Below are 21,679 nucleotides of genomic sequence, written 5' to 3'. Positions count from 1 at the left end.
ATTTCCAGGTACCCTAATTAACTGGATGCCAATGAAAATGAAAGAAATCATGAAATTTATATCTGAAGAAATAGATGCCACTATGAACTTCACTGTGATGGTTAATTTTATGTGTCAATTTGTCTTGATGATGACGCCTAGTTGTTTAAGTATCACTCTAGATGTTGTTTTAAACGTATGTTAAAGATGCAATTAACATTTAAATCATTAAGTAAAGCAGATTAGACTCCATAATGTCTGTGTGCCTCATCCAATCAGTTGGAAGACCTTATGAGAAATACCTGAGCCACTGTGGAAAGCAGTGTGGAGTTACTTCAAAAACTTCATAAAGTGTAAGTGCCTTATGACCTAGTGATTCCACTTCTGGGAATTTATCCAAAGAAACCCAAAACACTAATTCAAAAGAACATATGCACCCCAATGTACATTACAGTATTATTTACAATAGCCAAGATTTGGAAGCAGCCCAAGTGCTCATCAGTAGATGAGTGGGTGAAAAATGTGTGGTACATTCACACAATGGAGTACTACTGAGCTATCAAAATGAAGGAAATATTACCCTTTATGACAGCATGTTTGGACCTGGAGTCATTATGCTAAGCAGGGGTAGTCAACCTTTTTATACCTACCGCCCACTTTTGTATCTCTGTTAGTAGTAAAATTTTCTAACCGCCCATCGGTTCCACAGTAATGGTGATTTATAAAGTAGGGAAGTAACTTTACTTCATAAAATTTATAAAGCAGAGTTACAGCAAGTTAAAGCATATAATAATAATAATCACTTACCAAGTACTTTATGTCAGATTTTTGCTAAATTTGGCAGAATAAATCTTTATAAAACAACTTACTATAGCTAAATCTATCTTTTTATTTATACTCTGGTTGCTCCGCTACCGCCCACCATGAAAGCTGGAACGCCCACTAGTGGGTGGTAGGGACCAGGTTGACTACCACTATGCTAAGTGAAATAAGCCAGTCAGAGAAAGACAAGTACCATATGATATTGCTCATATATGGAGTTCGATGAACTAACATGCAAAACAGAGACAGAGTCATAGAGAGCAGATTGACAGCTGTCAAGTGGGGGGTTGAGGAGTTGGGTGAAGGATTGGAGGGATTGAGCAAAAAAGAAAAAAAGAGAGAACATCTCATGGATATGGACAACAGTGTAGTGATCACGGCACGGGGAGGTGGAGGAGCATGGGGGGAGAAATGGTGATGGAAGGAGACTTGACTTGGGGTGCTGAACACAGTACAGTGTACAGATGATGTGTTGTGGACTTGTGCACCTAAAACTTACACAATTTTTTTTTGTATTTTTCTGAATCTGGAAACGGGAAGAGACAGACAGACTCCCGCATGTGCCTGACCGGGATCCACCTGGAACGCCCACCAGGGGCGACGCTCTGCCCCTCCGGGGTGTCGCTCTGCCGCGACCAGAGCCACTCTAGCGCCTGGGGCAGAGGCCAAGGAGCCATCCCCAGCGCCCGGGCCATCTTTGCTCCAATGGAGCCTCGGCTGCGGGAGGGGAAGAGAGAGACAGAGAGGAAGGGGGGGGTGGAGAAGCAAATGGGCGCTTATCCTATGTGCCCTGGCCGGAAATCGAACCCGGGTCCCCCACACACCAGGCCGACGCTCTACCGCTGAGCCGACCGGCCAGGGCCAACTTACACAATTTTGTTAATCATTGTCACCCCAATAAATTCAATCAAAAGGAAAAAACAACAACAAACAAAACAAAATACTGAGGATCCCAGAAAAGAAAGGGACTGTCCGCCTCCAGGCTGCCTTTGTACCCAAGGTTGCAGTATCAACTCTTCCCTGAGTGTCTAGCACGCTGGCCCGCCCTGGAGATTCTAGACCTGCCAGTCCCCACAACTGCATGAGCCAACTCCTTAAAACTTCTCTCTCTCTCTCCTTTCTCTCCATCAGCACCACTTAACAACGGGGCTGCATTCTGAGAAATGCATCATTATGTGACTTTGTCATTATACAAACGTAACAGAGTGTACTTACTCAAACCTAGATGGTGGCCTACTACATACCTAGGCCTATTGCTTCTAGGCTATGAACCTGTCTAGCATGTTCCTGTATAAAACAACACGAGTTAAATCAAGTACAAGAGAAAATCATGCGATCAAAAAATGTGGTAAACACAAAATGTATGAGGTTGCTGTTGGCATAACATGGCATACTGCTTTATAGGAAACTGGTTTATAAGTAGGAAGAGTACACTCTAAAATAACAATAAAAAGTATAATTAGTAAATACATCAACCAGTAACATAGCTGCTTATCATCCTTATCAAGTATTATGTACTGGGTATAATTGTATAGCTATACTTTTATAAGACTGTCAGCTAAATCGGTTTGTTTGCACCAGCATCATCACAAACACATGAGCAATGTGTTGGGCTACAACATTACAATGGCTATAATGTCATTAGGTAATAGGAAATTTTCATCCCATCACAATCTTACAAAACCACAGTTGTATATGTGGCCTGTTGTTGATGAATACGTCATTATATAGCACGTGAGTATATAAGAGTGTGGAGAATGCTGACTAATAAAACTTTTATTTCTGTACTACGATTGAACAAGTGATACTTTGTTTAACCTTTGATTACTATAAAGGCCTACTACACCCAAATTTATTTTTTGAGTTTTTTTCCTGAGAAGTCGTAATTCTTTGTAAAACTTGATATTTTGTGACTTAGTTTTCCTCCTGGTCTACCAAAAACAAAGTGCTATTTTACTCGTTTTTTTAATAAAATAAAATTACCATATGTGGGTCTGCTGAAACCTTATATATGTGTAAGGTACACTATAATTGTCTTAATGATCATATTTTTTTCTATATTTGAAAATATTTTCCTATTTTATTATTACTCAACTTATCTTCAGTATCCAAAAATAATTATTAAATGGAAGAGTGATGGAATTGTTTAGAATGATACAATTGTGAGGTAGATCTTCATCCTTTATTCCAAAACATTGCATCATATTTGAAGAAGGTATAAAATAATACTGGAGATACCATCTTTGAAGTCTGCTTTTAGCTTTTATTGGACAAAGTAGGAAATTCTTTCCATTATCACTTGCATAATGTCCAAGATAAGAAAACTGTCAGAGGAAGATATTTCACAATTATTAGACATTAAAGATATACGCAAAGAGGCAGAAACCAGCATTTTAGACTGTAATGATGATGGTGAAATTGATCATATAGGTAAAATCTTAAAGTGAGTATGAAAATGATAATAACCTAGATCCCTGGTTGGCAAGCCGCGGCTCGCGAGCCACATGTGGCTCTTTGGCCCCTTGCGTGTGGCTCTCCCACAAAACACCACGTGCGGGCGCTACCTTGATAAGGAATGTACCTACCTATATAGTTTAAGTTTAAAACATTTGGCTCTCAAAAGAAATTTCAATCGTTGTACTGTTGATCTTTGGCTCTGTTGACTAATGAGTATGCTGACCACTGACTTAGATGAATTTTTCCCAAATAGAAGGACTAATGAGCTAACAATATATTTCTAAAGAAAAGGAGAAAATATGGTATTTTAATCTTGTCATTCAACAGGAAGGATTTCATCACAAAGTAATTTGCTGGAAGAACTTGAACCATCTTGTTTTGCTAAAATGATGTGTGACGCTAATCATTTATGATGTTTGATGTTCGTGCACCAATGTTTATTTGATATACAGAAATTTGTTGTGTTTAGTTCTTATTAAAATATCTAATAAAGTTTTTTTTACTATCTCTTTTAAAATTGTTTTATTTATTGATATCAGTGAGAGAAGGAGAGAGAGAGAGACAGGAACACTGATCTGTTCCTGTGTGTGCCCTGATCAGGGATCGAACTGACAACCTCTGCCCTTCAGAACCATGCTCTAAACAACTGAGCTATCCAGCTAGGGAGTTTTTCATTTTTATTTTTATTTTTTTACTCTCTCTATTCATCTGCAAAGTATTTGAAAAATAACTTGAACATATAAAAAATAAAAAGCAAAAGGGGCTCATCTGACCAGGACGGCAAATGGCAATGACTATCTTTCCAGGTGTAAGGAGGGATGAGTCAGAAACCTGATATACATAAACAGAGCTATCTTTACCTCTCAGCTAAAGCATTTCTACTCCTTATCATATTAAGAGTAGCACTAAGAACGAGGAAGAAACTTAGTAGATTGCTTGGCCAGCAGAAGATACAGAGAACAAAATATACTGCAATACCTATAAACTCACTGTTCAGTGTTTGTTTGTAAATGCACCTAGATTGCAAGTTGCCACTGCGAGGGGCAGTGCTAACTTTTCTGATATTCCTTAAATGTAAGTCAAGGCCCAGTCTCTTCACTAGGTTTACTCTTCTCGTTGGGCACCCTGTCTCTGTGCAAGTTCACCCACTCCAGGTAACTTCCCAATCTGTGCAAAAGTAACCTTGCTCCTGAAATTTCTACTTATGATTCAACCATTTCTCATTATGGTTCTTGGTTGTATCTTGGGCACGTTTTATCACACATAATCAACTCCTTGTCCTATGTTTGTTTCTGGTTATGATATCGCTATCTTCCAAGTCTCTGAACGTCAAAATCTTAAGAGACAAACTCTCTCTTAGATCTTCAATGCCATACATCCAGTCAGTGTATAAATCTTGTTCATGCTATCCCCACTGCTTTTTTTTTAGTTTTATTTATTGATTTTTAGATAAAGGGGAGAAAGAGAGAGAAAGAGAAAGAGGGAGAGAAGCAGGAAGCATCAACTCATAGTTGTTGCTTCTTGTATGTGCCTTGACCAGGCAAGCACAAGGTTTAGAACTGGCGACCTCAGCATTCCAGGTCGATGCTTTATCCACTGCACCACCACAGGTCAGGCCCTACCACCTATCTTAAATCTTAATTGTTATTTCTTTTCACTCCACTGCTAGTGCCCTAGCTGGGTTCTTTTGCCTCCTAAATGGTCTGACTCCATTTAATCTCTCTCCTCCACCACACACACACACACTCACACTCACATTCTCTCTCTCTCTCACACACACACACACACACACACTCACATTCTCTCTCTCTCTCTCTCTCTCTCTCACACACACACACACACACACACACACACACACACACTCACATTCTCTCTCCCACGGCTACAGATTCATCCATCGTAACATGGTTAACCTAAGTCTAATTATGTATCTTCCTGGCATCCTTTCCTGAAAAATCCTTCTTTCTCCAGCCTCCTTCTGCTTTTCAAAATCCTATTCATGACCAAAGTAAATTTAACCACCTCCTAAGGTATGCTAGGATCCCCTCATTCAAAGCCAATGTCACCCTCTCTTGCTCTCTCTCAACATTTTATAACACTGCTCTACTTATCCTAGACTGCCTTGCCCAAATATACTTGTGCAAATATGTATGACTGTGAGTTTTCTTTTGTGGCAAAGGCTGAGCCTCATTCCTCGCCGTATCCCCTCCATCACCTCTGATATTAACTGGCACAGAGTAAGCATTCAAATATTTACTGAACTGAACTCTTTGGTTGCCAGCAGCATCCTGGTAGATGTAAATTTTGAGAGCTGCTTGTAGTTATAACAGGTTGACAGTCGGGTCTAAATGTCAAAAGAAGGAAATTTATATGGTTGACTCCACATATTCTAAAATAACTAACTCTCTAATAGGGCGACCAAAACCAGTAATGGTCAACACATTCCAGCAACCAAGAGCTGAAGGAAAATGAGTTGTCTGAACATCAGAAAGAGCACGAAGAATTTCTCATTTCAATGCACTTAAAATGAAATTTACTCTCTTACCTAGATTATTACAACATGATTTCAATCAATATAATCACCTGAAAATAACAGATACCATGGAAACAGTTTTATACAGTGAAACATGTTGGTATTTTGTAGACCCATTACTTGAGTGAGTAGCATGGATATTACCAGTAGAGAGAAATTGCTTTTTGCTGGACTCTCCTCTTGATATAATGTAATTACTAAGTACAGATTTCCCCAACTGTTCATAGCTATTAACTAGGATTTACCATGGAGGGGAAACTGTTGCAATATAATATTATACATTATCGAATAGTTTTCTTTATTTAGTTGATTCCTTGTTAAGTATTCTACAAGTTCCAGGGCAATAAAAAAGGAATACTAAAATCTTCAAATAAGAAAATGCAATTTTACGAGCAAGTATTTTATTTCTGCTCATTCCCTGAAAACCAAATCTATACTAAAAACATTCTAGTTTGAAAACGATTGTAACTTTATGAGCATTGAATTTCCATCCCATTTCATAGATTTCAAATGGAGAGACAAACCGAAGCATAGCAGGGCTGTGAACGGCATTGTTTAGAGCAGGGGTCCCCAAACTACGGCCTGCGGGCTGCATGTGGCCCCCTGAGGCCATTTATCCGGCCCCCACCACACTTCCAGAAGGGGCACCTCTTTCATTGGTGGTCAGTGAGAGGAGCACATTGACCAACTCATTAGCCAAAAGCAGGCCCATAGTTCCCATTGAAATACTGGTCAGTTTGTTGATTTAAATTTACTTGTTCTTTATTTTAAATCAGGGGTCCCCAAACTACGGCCCGCGGGCCACATGCGGCCCCCTGAGGTCATTTATCCGGCCCCCGCCGCACTTCCGGAAGGGGTACCTCTTTCATTGGTGGTCAGTGAGAGAGCACAGTGTGTGCTGTATGTGGTGGCGCCACAAAGCGCAGCAATGCGGGACGCACACGTCAGGGCTCCGGAAGTGCGTCATATCACTTGTTACAGCTAGCATTGACAAATATGGGACCAGACACTGACCATCTCATTAGCCAAAAGCAGGCCCATAGTTCCCATTGAAATACTGGTCAGTTTGTTGATTTAAATTTACTTGTTCTTTATTTTAAATATTGTATTTGTTCCTGTTTTGTTTTTTTTTTTTACTTTAAAATAAGATATGTGCAGTGTGCATAGGGATTTGTTCATAGTTTTTTTTATAGTCTGGCCCTCCAATGGTCTGAGGGACAGTGAACTGGTCCCCTGTGTAAAAAGTTTGGTTTAGATAAATATATCTTGTCAGAATGATCCTGGTAGCAGCACTAGAGACTCCAGGCACATCTTGAACTAAGATTCTGGCTTAGGATCTTAGAAAGCAACGTGACCATTTGGATTAGGATCTTACCACTGTGCTGCAAACGTTCATAAAAGTAATCAGTGCTAAAAGACAGCAGCTTAGAAAGGTAGAACTAGTCAAATCACTGGGTATTAGTATAGAGATACAAAGTTACTCTATAGTCACTCAGTTTGAATCCATATCATAGAAAAAAAAGAATACAATATCAAAAACAGATTGCAAGGGATAATAAAAAATGTTTAAACCATGTTGAATGGGTAAAATAAATTAGTGCTATTTTCCTCTCAGGGGAAAAAAGTAGTTGTTTTTCATTAGTAAAATAACAAATGACTTTCTATATACTGATATGATCAGATTTGCATAAATGTCTTTGCCAAATTTCCATATTGCTCAGGCAAGAAACAGATAACTGTGTAACTGTAACTGCATAATGGGAATTCAGTCTCATACTCACTACAATTCACTTTTCTGGGTCAGTATGCAGCAAGCTGATGGAGAAGCCTCACGGTTCCAGTTTGAGGCAGAAACACTCTACTACATCAGCTGAACAGCTATCTAGGTTGGTCATCACAAGGCAATTTCCCTCTTGTTGTGATGGTTAGAGAAATGACATCCTATACCGTCCACAGAACTATCGAACTTAAGTGCATTCTTCTTACCCAAATTAGCTGTGGAAGAGAATGACTAGCTCATTACTTAACAGATTCCTCTTCTTCCTGGCTTCAACATTGGACAATATTTTCCAGTTTCCCTTGATGTTAGGGGGGGGTCATGTGACAAGGTTCAGTTTACAGATTATGAAAGGAATTAACATGTGGCACTTTGAGGAATGGCTCATAATAAATTCCAATGAGCAATACTCATTCCTCATCTGTCCATTACATACATCTGATGTTCGGGACACAAAGGATGGAAGGAGCTTGGGTCCCTGCAAACCTTCAGAGACGGCTGTTTACGCTGGACTGCACCAGAACAGAGTCAACTCCTACCGTGTATGCCACCAAGATGTAGGAGCTTACCTGTTACAGTGGCTAGTGCTACCCGACTGACACATTAGCATATCTCCAAATTCACTGTTTGAGCAACAATAAAGAGTTAAAACTTCAAAATCAAGAAAAGTCTATTTTAATTAACAATCACTGCCACTGAGAGAGGAAATGTCTTTAGGAAATGAAGAAAAACATACATAATTGCAGATCGAAAGAATATTTAATCCCAGTCCTAGTGATTAAGGTCATTAACAAAAACAACAAAACAAGATGGGAAGTGGTAAACAGACTAGAAGGAACACAGGCTTCCAAGACAGAAAGAGACATTTGCAAATTCTAAGCTCTGTTATTTGCTTATTTTGTAAGCTAGAGCAATTTAACCTTTCTCAGAAACTATGAAAATTATGACATTTAGCTGATAGGATTTTGCAAAGATTTTACACACACACACACACACACACACACACACACACACGCGAGCGCGCGTGCGCACGCTAGCTAGAAAGCAGCCAGGCATTTGGTTACCGCTTCCTGAGAGAAGTGTTGACAAAACAGAATGTAGAGCGTCGGCCTAGCGTGCGGAGGACCCGGGTTCGATTCCCGGCCAGGGCACATAGGAGAAGCGCCCATTTGCTTCTCCACCCCTCCGCCGTGCTTTCCCTCCCTGTCTCTCTCTTCCCCTCCCGCAGCCAAGGCTCCATTGGAGCAAGGATGGCCCGGGCGCTGGGGATGGCTCTGTGGCCTCTGCCCCAGGCGCTAGAGTGGCTCTGGTCACGACAGAGCGACGGCCCGGATGGGCAGAGCATCGCCCCCTGGTGGGCAGAGCATCGCCCCTGGTGGGCGTGCCGGGTGGATCCCGGTCGGGCGCATGCGGGAGTCTGTCTGACTGTCTCTTCCTGTTTCCAGCTTCAGAAAAATGAAAAAAAAAAACAAAAAAAAAACAGAATGTAGATTATAAAGATATAGATTCTTGGTTTTTGAGCTTTAAAGCCTAGGCCTGTTCTGAGATAAAAGATTCAGAAGGGAAAAAAAAAATTAAAGGAAGGTTTTCTCTACTCCTGCACCAGAAAAGATCCTTCAGGTTGTGGGAAAGGAAATTGTGGGGTGGGCACTGCAGAGAAAGTATGAAAATTCACTATTGATAAGTGGCCGTGGCGAGAAGACATCTGGAGGAAGGGAAGAAACCCAGGGAGACCCAAGAGAATCTGAGAGCAGAGGAACCCTGGGCCTCCTCATCCCCGAGGTGGGCCTCTGAGGGAGACACCGTGCAGAACTGCGTCCTCCACTCCTCCCTCAGTCCCTCTTCCCGGCCCCATGCCCAGTCACCTTGAATCACTCTGTGTAAAAACGAAAAGAAGAAAGGGGCATATGCAGTGTCTAGGCAGATGGGCCTTAATCAGCATCCCAAAGTTGCCACCCACCCCTGTAGGGGCACAGTGAGTTCTGATACTACACAGCAAGGGCATCCAAGTCACTGAGGGCCACCAGATCGGAAAGCGACCCTGCAGACAGGAACAGAAGATGGTCCAGGAAGCAACTGCCTGCTTGGACCAACAATCAGGGCTATGAGGGACACACTGGCATCTCCATGGACGCCAGCCCAGGCAGATGACAATTGTGGAGCAAATGCTGACCACGCCCGCCACACCACACTGTGCAACTTATAAGTCTGGGCTGATGAAAATTATATTTCCTCTATTCTGTGAAATTACATTGTTATCGAAAGATAACTATGGACTAAAAGTCTTAGTAGAATGGTCATAATTTACAACTACTTGACACTCTTTTTATAAACGCAATGGAGGTACATAAACATAAGTCATTGCTGAAAATGTTCACACATCTTTTAAGTTTCACGAGCTCGCTAAAAGACTTACTTCGATCAGTAATGACTGTTCTAGCCTCTTGATTGCTGGTCTTGTTTTTCAGATTCTGGGCAGCAGTGATGAGTTCTTCCAACTGGGGGCGCCTCTGTTCTAAATCCTGTAGTGTGCCCTGAAGGAACAAATATCACTTAATATTGAGGTTCTCCAGCACTGTGCATTCCTGTCACATCATACAAAGTCAAGTGTGATTTTCAAAGCAACCAAAGCACTTTTCGAAATAAAAAAGGTGTTACTGGATATAAATCTCTAATGTGTAAGGCTTTATAGAGAATAACTTCACAAGAAGTGTGTTTCATTCTTAGATATCAAAAATATTACTGATGAAAATCCTGATTATAGATTCACCTCACTATTTAAGAGCTTAGACAGTCCTTCCAGAGTACCTGGTTCTACTCAGTCCAATATATGAGTGGCACGAGTAAGAAATGTGATTTTGAATAATGACAATGTTGTTAAGAGAAAGGTAGTTCTTTTTACTTGTAATCTCATTCTACATGGTATCAAAATTAAGGTATATATGTTAGAAAGAAAAAAAGCACAGAGGTGACTTAAGACATAGAATTTATTTAACTTCTCTGTACCCGAGATTGCTCCCCTATACAATGACGAGACAGATGACCTAATTCCGCCTTTTCTCGAGGTGGCCTCCAGTAAGAATCACCTGACTCCTCTGCCTCAGCCCAGAATGAGTGAATTAGTCTGGAGCAGGGCTGGGAATCTGCATTTTAAATGAATTCTCTACTTAAATTTTAGGATTAGGCAAGTTTGGAAAGCATCAAATTAGAAGTCAGTATTCATATCTGATTTTAATTTAATACTGTTTTAGATCCAAGTACCAAATATAATAAAGCCAAGAAATGTGTTTCTTATTTATAGGTAGCAATGTTAATCACTAAAAATTCTTCACTCCTTCAAGTATCCAATCTAGCGTTGCTGTTATCTTACTCTCTTAACATAAAGGGCCAAAATCCCAGCGATATTTACAAAGAAGTTTTGGGGGAAAATGTCTCCCTTGTTCTTGTTCTAAAACCAAATATGTTTTATTTTAATTTCAGAAGTAAAACAAATATTTGTTCATTTAAAAGCAAGACGTGACAGACGTCTTATACAGGCTTTCTCATCTCATTTCTCCTATACACTACTAACCAGGCCAGAATTCTTTATGGTTTTAAATCCAATCCTCTTTCTACCACATGAGGCTGATGAAAGCAAAGGATGAAATGTGGTAGATAGTAATCTTTATGAAACTTAGTTACCTACTATGTCCTTTGCTGCCGATTTTCTAAGGATTATTGTTTTGGGAAAGGCCAAATGTTGATCATTCTATAGTATATCTTTGGTGAAGAGGCAGAAAGATAGGCCTTGTGATTTAAGCTCAACTGCTTTTGGTTGCATTAAAATAATGGGAAGAACTTATCCAAACATTACACATCTATTTTGAGCATCTCCCCCTTTCTGTATTGAAAAATTGGAGGGGCTAACTTTTAACAACTTTTCCACATTTGTAAGCTGTGATTGCTCAGAAGAAAAATCCAATTTTCAGGTTTCTAACTTTTATGGTTTCTTTACACAAAAGTGTGTTTGAAATATGGAACAAATTGCCGAAGACAGCTATTGAAGTAAGTGGCATAAGTCAGTTGGAAAGTACCGAACAAATTTTAAAGTAGGAACTATACAGGAGTAGATAGGTTTTATGAAAGAAGATGTTTTCCAGGGCTAGCATAGTAAACTCTGGTCATCTGTGACACAGCAAGCTAAAAAGCTATATTGGAATTCCCAGCTCTTAAATGTACATTAGATAGATTAAAGCAAAAACAAAAACAAAAAACCCAGACTCAACGGAAACCTCATACAAAGTCAAATCTCCCCTTCAAACTTAACAAAGAACTCTACATACACATAGCAAATATAAATTCGTTCATTTACTTACTCATTCTTCCATTTTATAAATATCAAGTGCTAGGTACTCTTCTAAGGGTTTTGGATATAGTAGTCAACTAAAGCCTTAGGTACGCTTTGTATTATTTAAATGAAGATTTGTGATTTTGATACCTGGAAATTTTTATATAACAAAGATTATTTGTTATTATTATTTTATTTAATATTCATTCACTCTCAAACAACCAGGCTATTCTTCGCTTCTCACTTCTGGCTACATGACTCAATGCAGCTACTCCTTTTGCTTCTTTTAGGATTACAAAGTTTAAGAAGGACATTGCAGAAGTAACTTGATCAACTTGAATCTGAATCTTACCAGGTTCAAAATATTAAACCTGACCACAACGAACAGCTTTTACTGCTGAAATTAGCAAGCATGTCAATTTAGACTTAAAACAAGCCATTTTCCTCTCTAATGAGCAAAGTAGGTTTCAGGGTATTGTGAAGCCTGTTCTCTAGTTGGCTGCTTCTCTAATTCTGCTGACAGACACATGCTTTGTAAGCACCTGAGAAGATTATTAATGACATCCTTTGAAGCAGCCTCCTTCAAAAAATCTAAGGAGATTCACAACTGCAATGAAAGTATGCTTTTCTAAAGGATTTCAAAAGAAAATTGTATCTCTTTATATCACTCTTTGGACAACACATACAGATGTCCATTTCAAAAAAGAAATGGTACAATAATAATACATATTGCTATGGAATTTATATGACACTAATATACTCATTAAATAGTGATTTCTCAGGAGAGCAGCAGAATGGGAATTTTCTCCTTTGAGTTCTTTTCCCCCAGAAGTAAAGGAAAGGATTTGACTTTCTTGCTAATGAACAGAACCCATGCATGCAGACAGTGGAACAATATTTTCTTTTCATTTGGTTTTCTTTTGAGCGTGGTTTATTTGCTATTACAATTTCTTTGACCTGACAATTTAGCTTTTAATCCTATAACTTCTCAAATATAGGAAACGCCTTAATTCTAATCATTACTGCAACTACCCACCTCCCAAATATCCATCCATCTATATTGTGTTCTCTGCCTCCAACGTGGTGCTTTCACCAGATGCTACTGTCTCCAAACCAATGTTTCATCTCTAATCTTCATCCTCCTATGACCTCCAGACCCCTTCTCTTGTTTAGCTTCCTCATTCTCCCTTTAGTTGCTTCTATTTGACATGCTAAACAAGTAGAATGCTGATTATGCCGATTTTTTTTTTCTGAGATGAACCTAGATACTCACACATGTAACTTAAGGGAACAAAACTAAAAGCATTCCATGCTTAACTGCATATAAGCATGATCATAGAGCATGTCTACATGGAGTCTACCATGCTGAAAGAAATAAACACAAGAGAAGAAAGGAATCAATGCTATTGCTAAGGATTCATAAGGCAGCTACTGGGCTTTACTAAAAACAGCTTACCCCTTGGAGATCAGAATTCATCATGGATTCCACTAGCTGAGCAAAGATGGAGGGAAAAAAAAATCTTCAAATACAAAGTGAATCAGAAGTCGTTAATCCTACTAAGTCCCCCCAGGGTTGAGGGAAGTTATAAATAGCAATCCTATGAAAAAGGGAGTTAAACAATGAAGTCATACATACTCTAAGTAGGTCATTTTAGGCTCTTAGAAAGAATTACACTTTATTATTGTGTTTGTTAAAATGGAATTTTACCTAAATAATGCTCAAATAGAAAATTGTGTATGTTTAGTTGAATGTTTAGTATTTAGATGTCTAAAAAAAGATCTTAACAACAAACTCTTTATATTTTTTGTATTTTTCTACAAAAATCAACAATCTTCACATAGTTCCATGTACAACACAAAGGCCCATAGTGAATTTCAGGTGTTTCCCTTTTCAGTCAATAAACATGAATTCAGTTTACACATAACATAACAATGTGGATCTTATACTCTTTTATTTACAACTTTAACAATTAACATGGAACACTGACAAGGTGAAATAGTTTATCGAACTGCTTCATGGATGTTAGAAAATAAGCATTTAAGTCAGGTAGGTCCTAAAAAGCAGCCTTCTTCATAACTGAAAGAGTTTTACCTGTGAGGATGCTAATCGTCTGTCTAGCTTTCAACTGCCTCACAGAGCACCTCCATTCTCGCTTCTATTCTTGCATTCAGCTACCTTTCTGAATAGACTCGCCAAATCCAAAGTTATCTTTATTGTCCTCCACTTCCTCATTGCTCATTTACATTTTAAACTGGCTTGGATATTTCTTGCTTGGCATGATTTCTTTACTTCTCTGAATGTTCTACCAGCATCTCTGTTGGTAATTTCTTCATAAAGCCTTCTAACTATGGTTATCCTTTTGTCCTTCATTCAAAAAAATAATTTTAGCATGCATTTTATTTTTATGTAATTTTAAAATTATAGAGAATCTGTGAGACTGGTCAAGGAATCTCACATACCCTTTGCCTAGATTTACCAATTGTTAACATTTTGCCACATTTATCACTTATCATTCTATCATTCTCTATGTGTATATGATACCTGTATATGTAATATTAGAAATACTATTTTATGAACCATTTGAGAATAATCTGTAGATATCATGCCCTTTACCCTTAGAATTTCAGTGTTTTTTTTGAGAGGAGGGGAGATAGAGAGACAGACTCCCAAATGTGCACCGACTGGGATCCACCCAGCAAACCCATCTAGTGCCAATGCTTGATTACCAAGCTATTTTTAAAACCTGAGGTCAACACGCTTGGCCAACCAAGCCATCCTCAGAGCCCAAGGCTGAGCTCAAACCAATTAAGCCACTGGCTTCAGAAGGGGAAGAGGGAGGGAAGGTAGAGAGGAAGGGGGAGAGAAGCAAATGCTCAATCCTCCTGTGTGCCCTGACCAGGGATTGAACCTGGGATGTTCATATGCAGGGCCAATGCTCTATCTACTAAGTAAATGGCCAGGGCCTTCAGTGTTTATTTCTTAAGAACAAAGACATTCTCTTATATAATCTCAGCTCAATTTAAAAGTCAGGAAATTTAATGTAGTTTTAGTACTACAATCTAATCCACATTCCTTATTCATGGTATGGTGATTAGCCTCTTAATTGCATTTCATTTACTGGTCTGGGCTCATGCATTGCATTTAAGTTGTCATATCTCTTTAGTGTCTGTTTGTCTGAACTAAGCCTTTGCCTTTCTTTGAATTCCCTATCATTGATTGCTTTGAAGAACACAGGCCAGGTATTTGGTAGAAAGTCCCCCAATTTGCATTTCAGCAACTGTTTTCTAAAACTTAGACTGTATCAGCCATTGATCTAGGTACAGGGGCTATAGCAGTAAAGGAGGAAAATTATTATTCTCAAGAAGAAAACTAACTACTAGTGAGGACAGGCAATAAATAAGCATTTAAATAAACTGAGGAGAGTACTATGGTAGGAGAAGCATGGGGAGTTATCAAAAGATACAGGAAAGATACTTAAGCAAGTATAGGAGTCAAAGGGGGTCTTCTGAAGGAAGTGGAACTTCAGCACTTCTTTGAATCATACAAAAAATTTTTAATTGTCTGTCTGATTCCATCTTTTCCAGTTTTTTTCAGTTTTATTTGGGTTGATTTGACAAATAGAAATCGCGTGTAAAGGTGTACAAGTTGGTGTTTTGATATAGTGAAATAATCACCACGAACTAGTTAACACACCCATCATCTTACATACTTACCTATGTGTGTGTGATATGAAAACTTAAGATCTACTCTCTTAGCAAATTCCAAGTATATAATATAATATTAACTATAGCTACCACGATGTACATTAGAGTTCTAGAACTCACCCGTCTTATAACTGGAAGTTTGTACCCCATGACCAACATTTTCCCTCTTCCTCACTTGCGCCCCCCAGATCCTGGAAACCATTATTCTCCTCTGTTTCTCTGACTTAGTCTTTTTTTAGATTTGTCTTTCTGTGTCTAAGTGGCTCATTTCACTTAGTACATTGTCTATGTTATCACAAATTACATGATTCCCCTCTTTCTTAAAACCGAATAATACTGCAGTGTGTGTGTGTGTGTGTGTGTGTGTGTGTGTGTGTGTGTGTGTTGTGTGTGTGAGTGACATTTTCTTTATCCATTCACACATCATGGACATTTAGGTTGTTTCCTTATCTTGGCTATTGTGAATAATGCTGCAACAGACATGGGGCTGCAGATAATCTCTTTGAGATCCTGATTTTATTTCTTTCTTTTCTTTTCTTTTTTTTCATTTTTCCGAAGCTGGAAACAGGGAGGCAGTCAGACAGACTCCCGCATGCGCACCCGACCGGGATCCACCCGGTACGCCCACCAGGGGGCGATGCTCTGCCCATCTGGGGCGTCGCTCTGTTGCATCCAGAGCCATTCTAGCGCCTGAGGCAGAGGCCACAGAGCCATCCTCAGTGCCCGGGCCATCTTTGCTCCAATGGAGCCTTGGCTGTGGGAGGGGAAGAGAGAGACAGAAAGGAAGGAGAGGGAGAGTGGTGGAGAAGCAGATGGGCGCTTCTCCTGTGTTCCCTGACCAGGAATCGAACCCAGGACTCCCGCATGCCAGGCCAACGCTGTACCACTGAGCCAACCGGCCAGGGCCCTGATTTTATTTCTTTTGAATAGATACCCAGAAGGGAGATTGTCGGCTCATATGGTAGTGATTTTTTAATTTTTTTGAGGAGCCTCCACAGTGTTTTTCGTGGCTGCACCAGTTTATATTCCCACCAACAATGTGCACCCTTTTCTGCACACCCTCCACCCCACTTGGAATCTCCTGCCTTTTTGGTAACAGCTATTCTAACAGATGTGAGGTGGTATCACATTGTGGTTTGCATTTGCATTTCCCTGATGCTTAGTGATGCTCAGTGCCTTCTCATGCACCTGTTGGTCATGTGAATGCCTTCTTTTGAAAAATGTTTATTCAGGTCCTCTGCCTATTTTTTATATCAGATTATTTGCTTTTTTTTTTTTGCTTTTGAGTTCCACGAGTTCCTTATATATTTTGAATCTTAACCCTTTATCGATATAATTTATAAATATTATGCTTTCTTCCGTTCCATAGGTTGCCTTTTCATTCTGTTGATTTTTTTCCTTTGCTGTGAAGTTTCGTTTTTTAGTTTGATACAATCCTAGTAGTGCATTTTGGCTTTTGTTGCCTATGATTTTGGTGTCATATCCAGAAAAATTATTGCTCAGCCTAATACCACGAAGCTTTGTCCATAAATTTCCTTCTAGTAGTTTTATGCTTTCTGGTTTTTACATATCGCTACTGCTAATACCCACTATAGTGGCCATAGGAATGGGCAAGCCTTTTACTAGGGGGATCTAACTGACTGGGGACACTAGTGGCTGTATTTGAAAATCCATCACTACACTGATCAGAAGCTGCAGCTCCTACAGACGGCTCTCACCAATACCTCAATGGGACAGAGATATGAAAGCAGAGCCTTTCCTGGGAGACGTCAGGCTCCTCTGGCTGACTTGGGCTCAGTAGCCCCCCCCCCCTCAACAGCTTTGCTGAACCTTACAGTTCAGACTAGGGTACTTCTACCCAGCCTTCTCTTGCTCTTTCCTTAATTTTGGTTCAGAATTGTATTTTGGTATAATGGCTCTTCTACCTTCCCTGGCTCCTTCTTGTTTCTTTTCACACAGATGTTTCCTCTACTACATAATTTCCTGTTTAAAGTTGTCCTGGAACATTTCATTTCAGGCCCCAACTAATACACCCACTTTTGCCCTTCTAGACCCTAAATCTCTTCGTATCCACATAGCACGGTGATTCCACGATATTACAGCTAGATGTATAATTCACAATTACTGGACATTATTAGTACTACTCACTATTCAATTCAAGTTAATTAGTATTTTGAAATACTTTTTTTTTTTTTTAAATGAGCATGGTCATTATTTTCCATGAGCCTAGAATTTAATTAGAGGAAAAGAAGATTATTCAGGTGATTCACACAATAATAGTGTGGTTCCATCGTACACGTGGAGTTCAAGAACCCTAGCATATTAAAGCAAGCCACCAGGAAACCTTTATAGATAACATGTACTAGGCTTCTTGGAAGACATAGCAAAAAGACCTTTTGGGCAATTTTCAGATATGGAAGAGAACAAAGCTAAGATTACAAAAATGACAACCTGTCTGAGTGAGAGGTGCCCCGAGTAGTGACAGAGAGATCTCGATCATGGCCGACGTCATGGGTGGGCAACCTGTGTAGTTTCACTGGACTCTGTAACACGAAGGCTCCCTGCTCAGCTTCCTGTACCACTGCTGCCCTTGAAATTCTCTATCAGTTTTTAAACAAAGGAACCTGTATTTTTATTTTCCATTGGACCCCATAAATTATGTAGCTGATCTTGACCTTCACTGTGAAGTTAGCAAAGAATAAACATTTTGGACCTGCCTGACCAGGCGGTGTTGTAGTGGATAGAGCGGCAGACTGGGACATGGAGGACCCAGGTTCGAAGCCCTGAGGCTGCTGGCTTGAGCCCAAAGGTCACTGGATTGAAGCCCAAGGTCTCTGGTTTAAGCAAGGGGTCATTCGCTCTGCTCTAGCCCCCTGGGTCCAGGTACATATGAGAAAGCTGTCAATGAACAACTACGGTGCCGCAAAGAATTGATGCTTCTCATCTCTCTCCCTTCCTGTTTGTCCCTATCTGTCCCTGTCTCTGTCTCTGTGTCTGTCACAAAAAAATTAAACAAATAAGAAAGTTTTGGACCTTGCCCGAAACACTAGTTAATTGGTGATGAGGAAGAACACATTTAAACCTGAACTCAATTACATCAATCAAATGCCTCTGCCTCAGGTCCTGATAATTTATTTGAAAATTCTGTAAGTAGCAATCGTAAAGCTAAAAAGCACATGCTTTGGGGGAAAAAATCTCTTCTGGACAGAACAGTTGGTAGTCATCTGAGATGGGACCCTATCAATACCAATGCTTCTCCGAGAAGCAAAATCATTCGATTGCAGTAGAAGGAAAGCAGGGAGGTGAACTATCTGATGAAATAATTGAGGATTAAAAGGGGAGTTTGTGGTTCTGACAACAATAATGGTTGCCGGGATGTCAAATTCCATTTCTATCGATAGTTTTACCTAAATACTAGTTGTTCCTATGGCTAGGGGGACTTGGGAGATTCAAGGAAACAACTAACAATTAATTCCACAATTACTTAGCTGCGACAATATGTCCAGCGCTCGGCTAATACACACAGACAAAACTTGGCTTTCTTCCTTAAAAATCCCTCGTAATTTACCCCAAAATAAAGACTCTTAAACAACTAATACAGTGAAAAATCACATTAATGACAACATAGTTGTTTAGTGAGCGCTTATATGCACCAGGAGAGTATATCACAGAAGAGTGGTTCAGAGAACAGGCTCTGGACTCAGGCTGCCTGGGTTTGAATCCTGTCATTTACTTGGTTCATTCTTTTCAACAAGTTATTTAACGGCTCTCTTCTTCATTTCTACCACTGGAATAAGTGTATCTACCTCTTTGGTTTGTTATGAGAATAGGGTTCACATCTGCAAAATGATGGAAACATTTCCTGTAATTTTACAAGAACTACAGAAGTTTTGAATAAAGAATAATCTATGAAATTCTCACAATACTCGAGCTAGGAACTATTTTTATCCTCTTCCTACAGTTTGGGAAACTAAAGAAAAAGAAGTTAAGCAATTTGTCCAGGGTCACAGGTTAATAATGGCAGAACTTCTAACACAGACAATTTGGCTTCAGAGCTCACACACTTAAGAGCTCTGATATAGTTACAAAGTACCTAGGCTACAGTCTAGTACAGTATCATATAGTAGGATATAGTTATGATACAGGTGTGATTAAATGGAACAGGAAGACAAAATGGGAAGACGAAAGGGGAAATGAACTATTTAACTGATTAAGTACTGAATCGGTCACGGTCCCTGCAATACACAAATGACTCATTCAAACTGGGATGATGAACCTTTCTTCCTCAAGGCCTGAAAGGCTAACTGGAAGGCACAGTTACTAGAATCTGAGTAGAGGCTGCAGGGAAAGGACCGCATGACAGGCTCCACGGTTGTCAGTCAATAAAGGGACCCAGCCATCCCCTGACTCATTGTCCTTTCTGTCCTTTCTACTCTATTCTGCCGCTGCCTTCCGTCAGAAGAACCCAACCAACGGGCAAGCGTTGCCCATAGTATCTAGCCTCTCAGGACAGAATAGGAAGTCAGACAGCAGATCTGAGAAAGTGTCCAGTAAAAGTAACAAAGTGAAGGGTAAAGAAAGAATCAACTACTAAGAGGAATCAGTGAGGGGAGTGTCCATACATGGGGATTCTTGGGAAAGACTTCACAGAGGGATGATCCCACTAGAGTTGTGCCTTGGAAGATTGAGCTGGATCATGAGGGGGGCACTGTAAGGGAAGAACAGCATGATCAAAGGCATGGGAATGAAATAAAGCCTCAACTGGGCTGGCTGGTGTCAAGAGTTCACTGGAAACAATGGTAAGCTTAGATAGGCACACTGGAAAACTATGGCTGGCTTAAAAAAAGTTATTTTTAATTTTACTTATTTATTTATTTATTTATTTATTTATTTATTTATTTATTTATTTATTTTAGATGAGCGGAGAGGAGATAGTGAGGCAGACAACTGAATGCACCCTGACTGGGATCCACCCAGCAAACCCATCTTGGGCCAATGCTCAAGTACCGAGCTATTTTTAGTGCCTGAGGCTGATACGCTCCAATGGAGCCATCCTCAGCGACTATAGCTGGCTTTCTAAAAATCAGTTTGAGATGTTTGAATTTTATTGTGAGGAACTGACAAACACTGAAGACTGGAAAAACTGAAGCAATGGAAGCCAAGAGTTTTGTAATTCCATGCCCTTGTATATTACCTATTGTTTCTGGCCAGAATACCTTCCTCCATTCTTTTTTTTCCTCCCTTAGCAGATTTAATAATTTTATTCATTTATTAATTTTCTATTTTTTTCCTTTTTATTGAATTTATTGTGGTAACACCGGTTAACAAAACTATACAGATTTCAGATACACAATTCTACAAGAGATCATCTGTCCACTGTACTGTGTGTTGACCCCCCATGACAAGTCTCCTTCCATCACCATTTACCCCCCATACCACCCTCCATTGCCCCCAGCCCCAGCAATCACCATGAGTGTTTTCTCTTTAAAAATTCCTTTTGTTCAATTGCTCCACCCCCAGCCTTTCCTAGAAATATAGTAAACAGATAACCATAAGTAAAAGTGTTATTGACCAGCTGACTAGATACAATAAGGGGAAGGGGAAACAGTGACCCAAGGAAGATAATTATAACTGTAAATTATAATTACTAGAACATAGAGCCCCCCTTCGAGCAGTGTTTATTAGGGTTATAAAAATTACTGATCCTTTGGCTAACTTTGAAAATAAAAAAGAATATGATAGCTATTTAAGAAATTATTATCAAACTCCAAACCCAACAGGACACCTTGTGAAATGTATCTCTTTATCTCTTTGTCATAATGTATTTCCAATTTTTCCTATTCTTGGGGGCTTAAAAAATGTATTGTAAACCTCCCATGTTAGAGGTCTTTCTTGTAACAAAAAGCTAATCTACTATTAATATGTTATTTGTAAAGTAAATTCTTTCCCTTTGTTGAAAGAGAGATTATGATGATCACTTCCAAGCTATCCTGTCATAGAAAACTTAAAGCATTTATTTACTTGTCATCTCGTAAAACCCTTAACATGCGAAAATGAAAACTCCTTTCAGTTACGCAAG

At 39.5% G+C, this 21,679-nt stretch overlaps 1 protein-coding gene across 5 annotated transcripts in view; it reads right to left on the bottom strand.

Annotated features, from left to right (window-relative positions):
- Window positions 1-21,679, bottom strand: part of DMD (dystrophin) — a 2,360,554-nt gene that overhangs the window by 695,095 nt on the left and 1,643,780 nt on the right. For 4 of the 5 annotated variants that reach the window (XM_066250305.1, XM_066250308.1, XM_066250304.1 and 1 more), the window contains 2 exons: window positions 13,352-13,387; window positions 9,985-10,102 (listed from right to left, as the gene is read on the bottom strand). In XM_066250305.1, the coding sequence (XP_066106402.1) occupies window positions 9,985-10,102; window positions 13,352-13,387 (154 nt within the window). The remainder of the gene's footprint in view (window positions 1-9,984; window positions 10,103-13,351; window positions 13,388-21,679) is intronic. The other variant, XM_066250306.1, reaches the window with a different exon arrangement.

This window comes from Saccopteryx bilineata, chromosome X (assembly GCF_036850765.1).
Source record: "Saccopteryx bilineata isolate mSacBil1 chromosome X, mSacBil1_pri_phased_curated, whole genome shotgun sequence".
NCBI lineage: Eukaryota > Metazoa > Chordata > Mammalia > Chiroptera > Emballonuridae > Saccopteryx > Saccopteryx bilineata.
The sequence above is the reverse complement of the archived record's forward strand: the minus strand, read 5'-3'. Positions and strand labels throughout refer to the sequence as shown.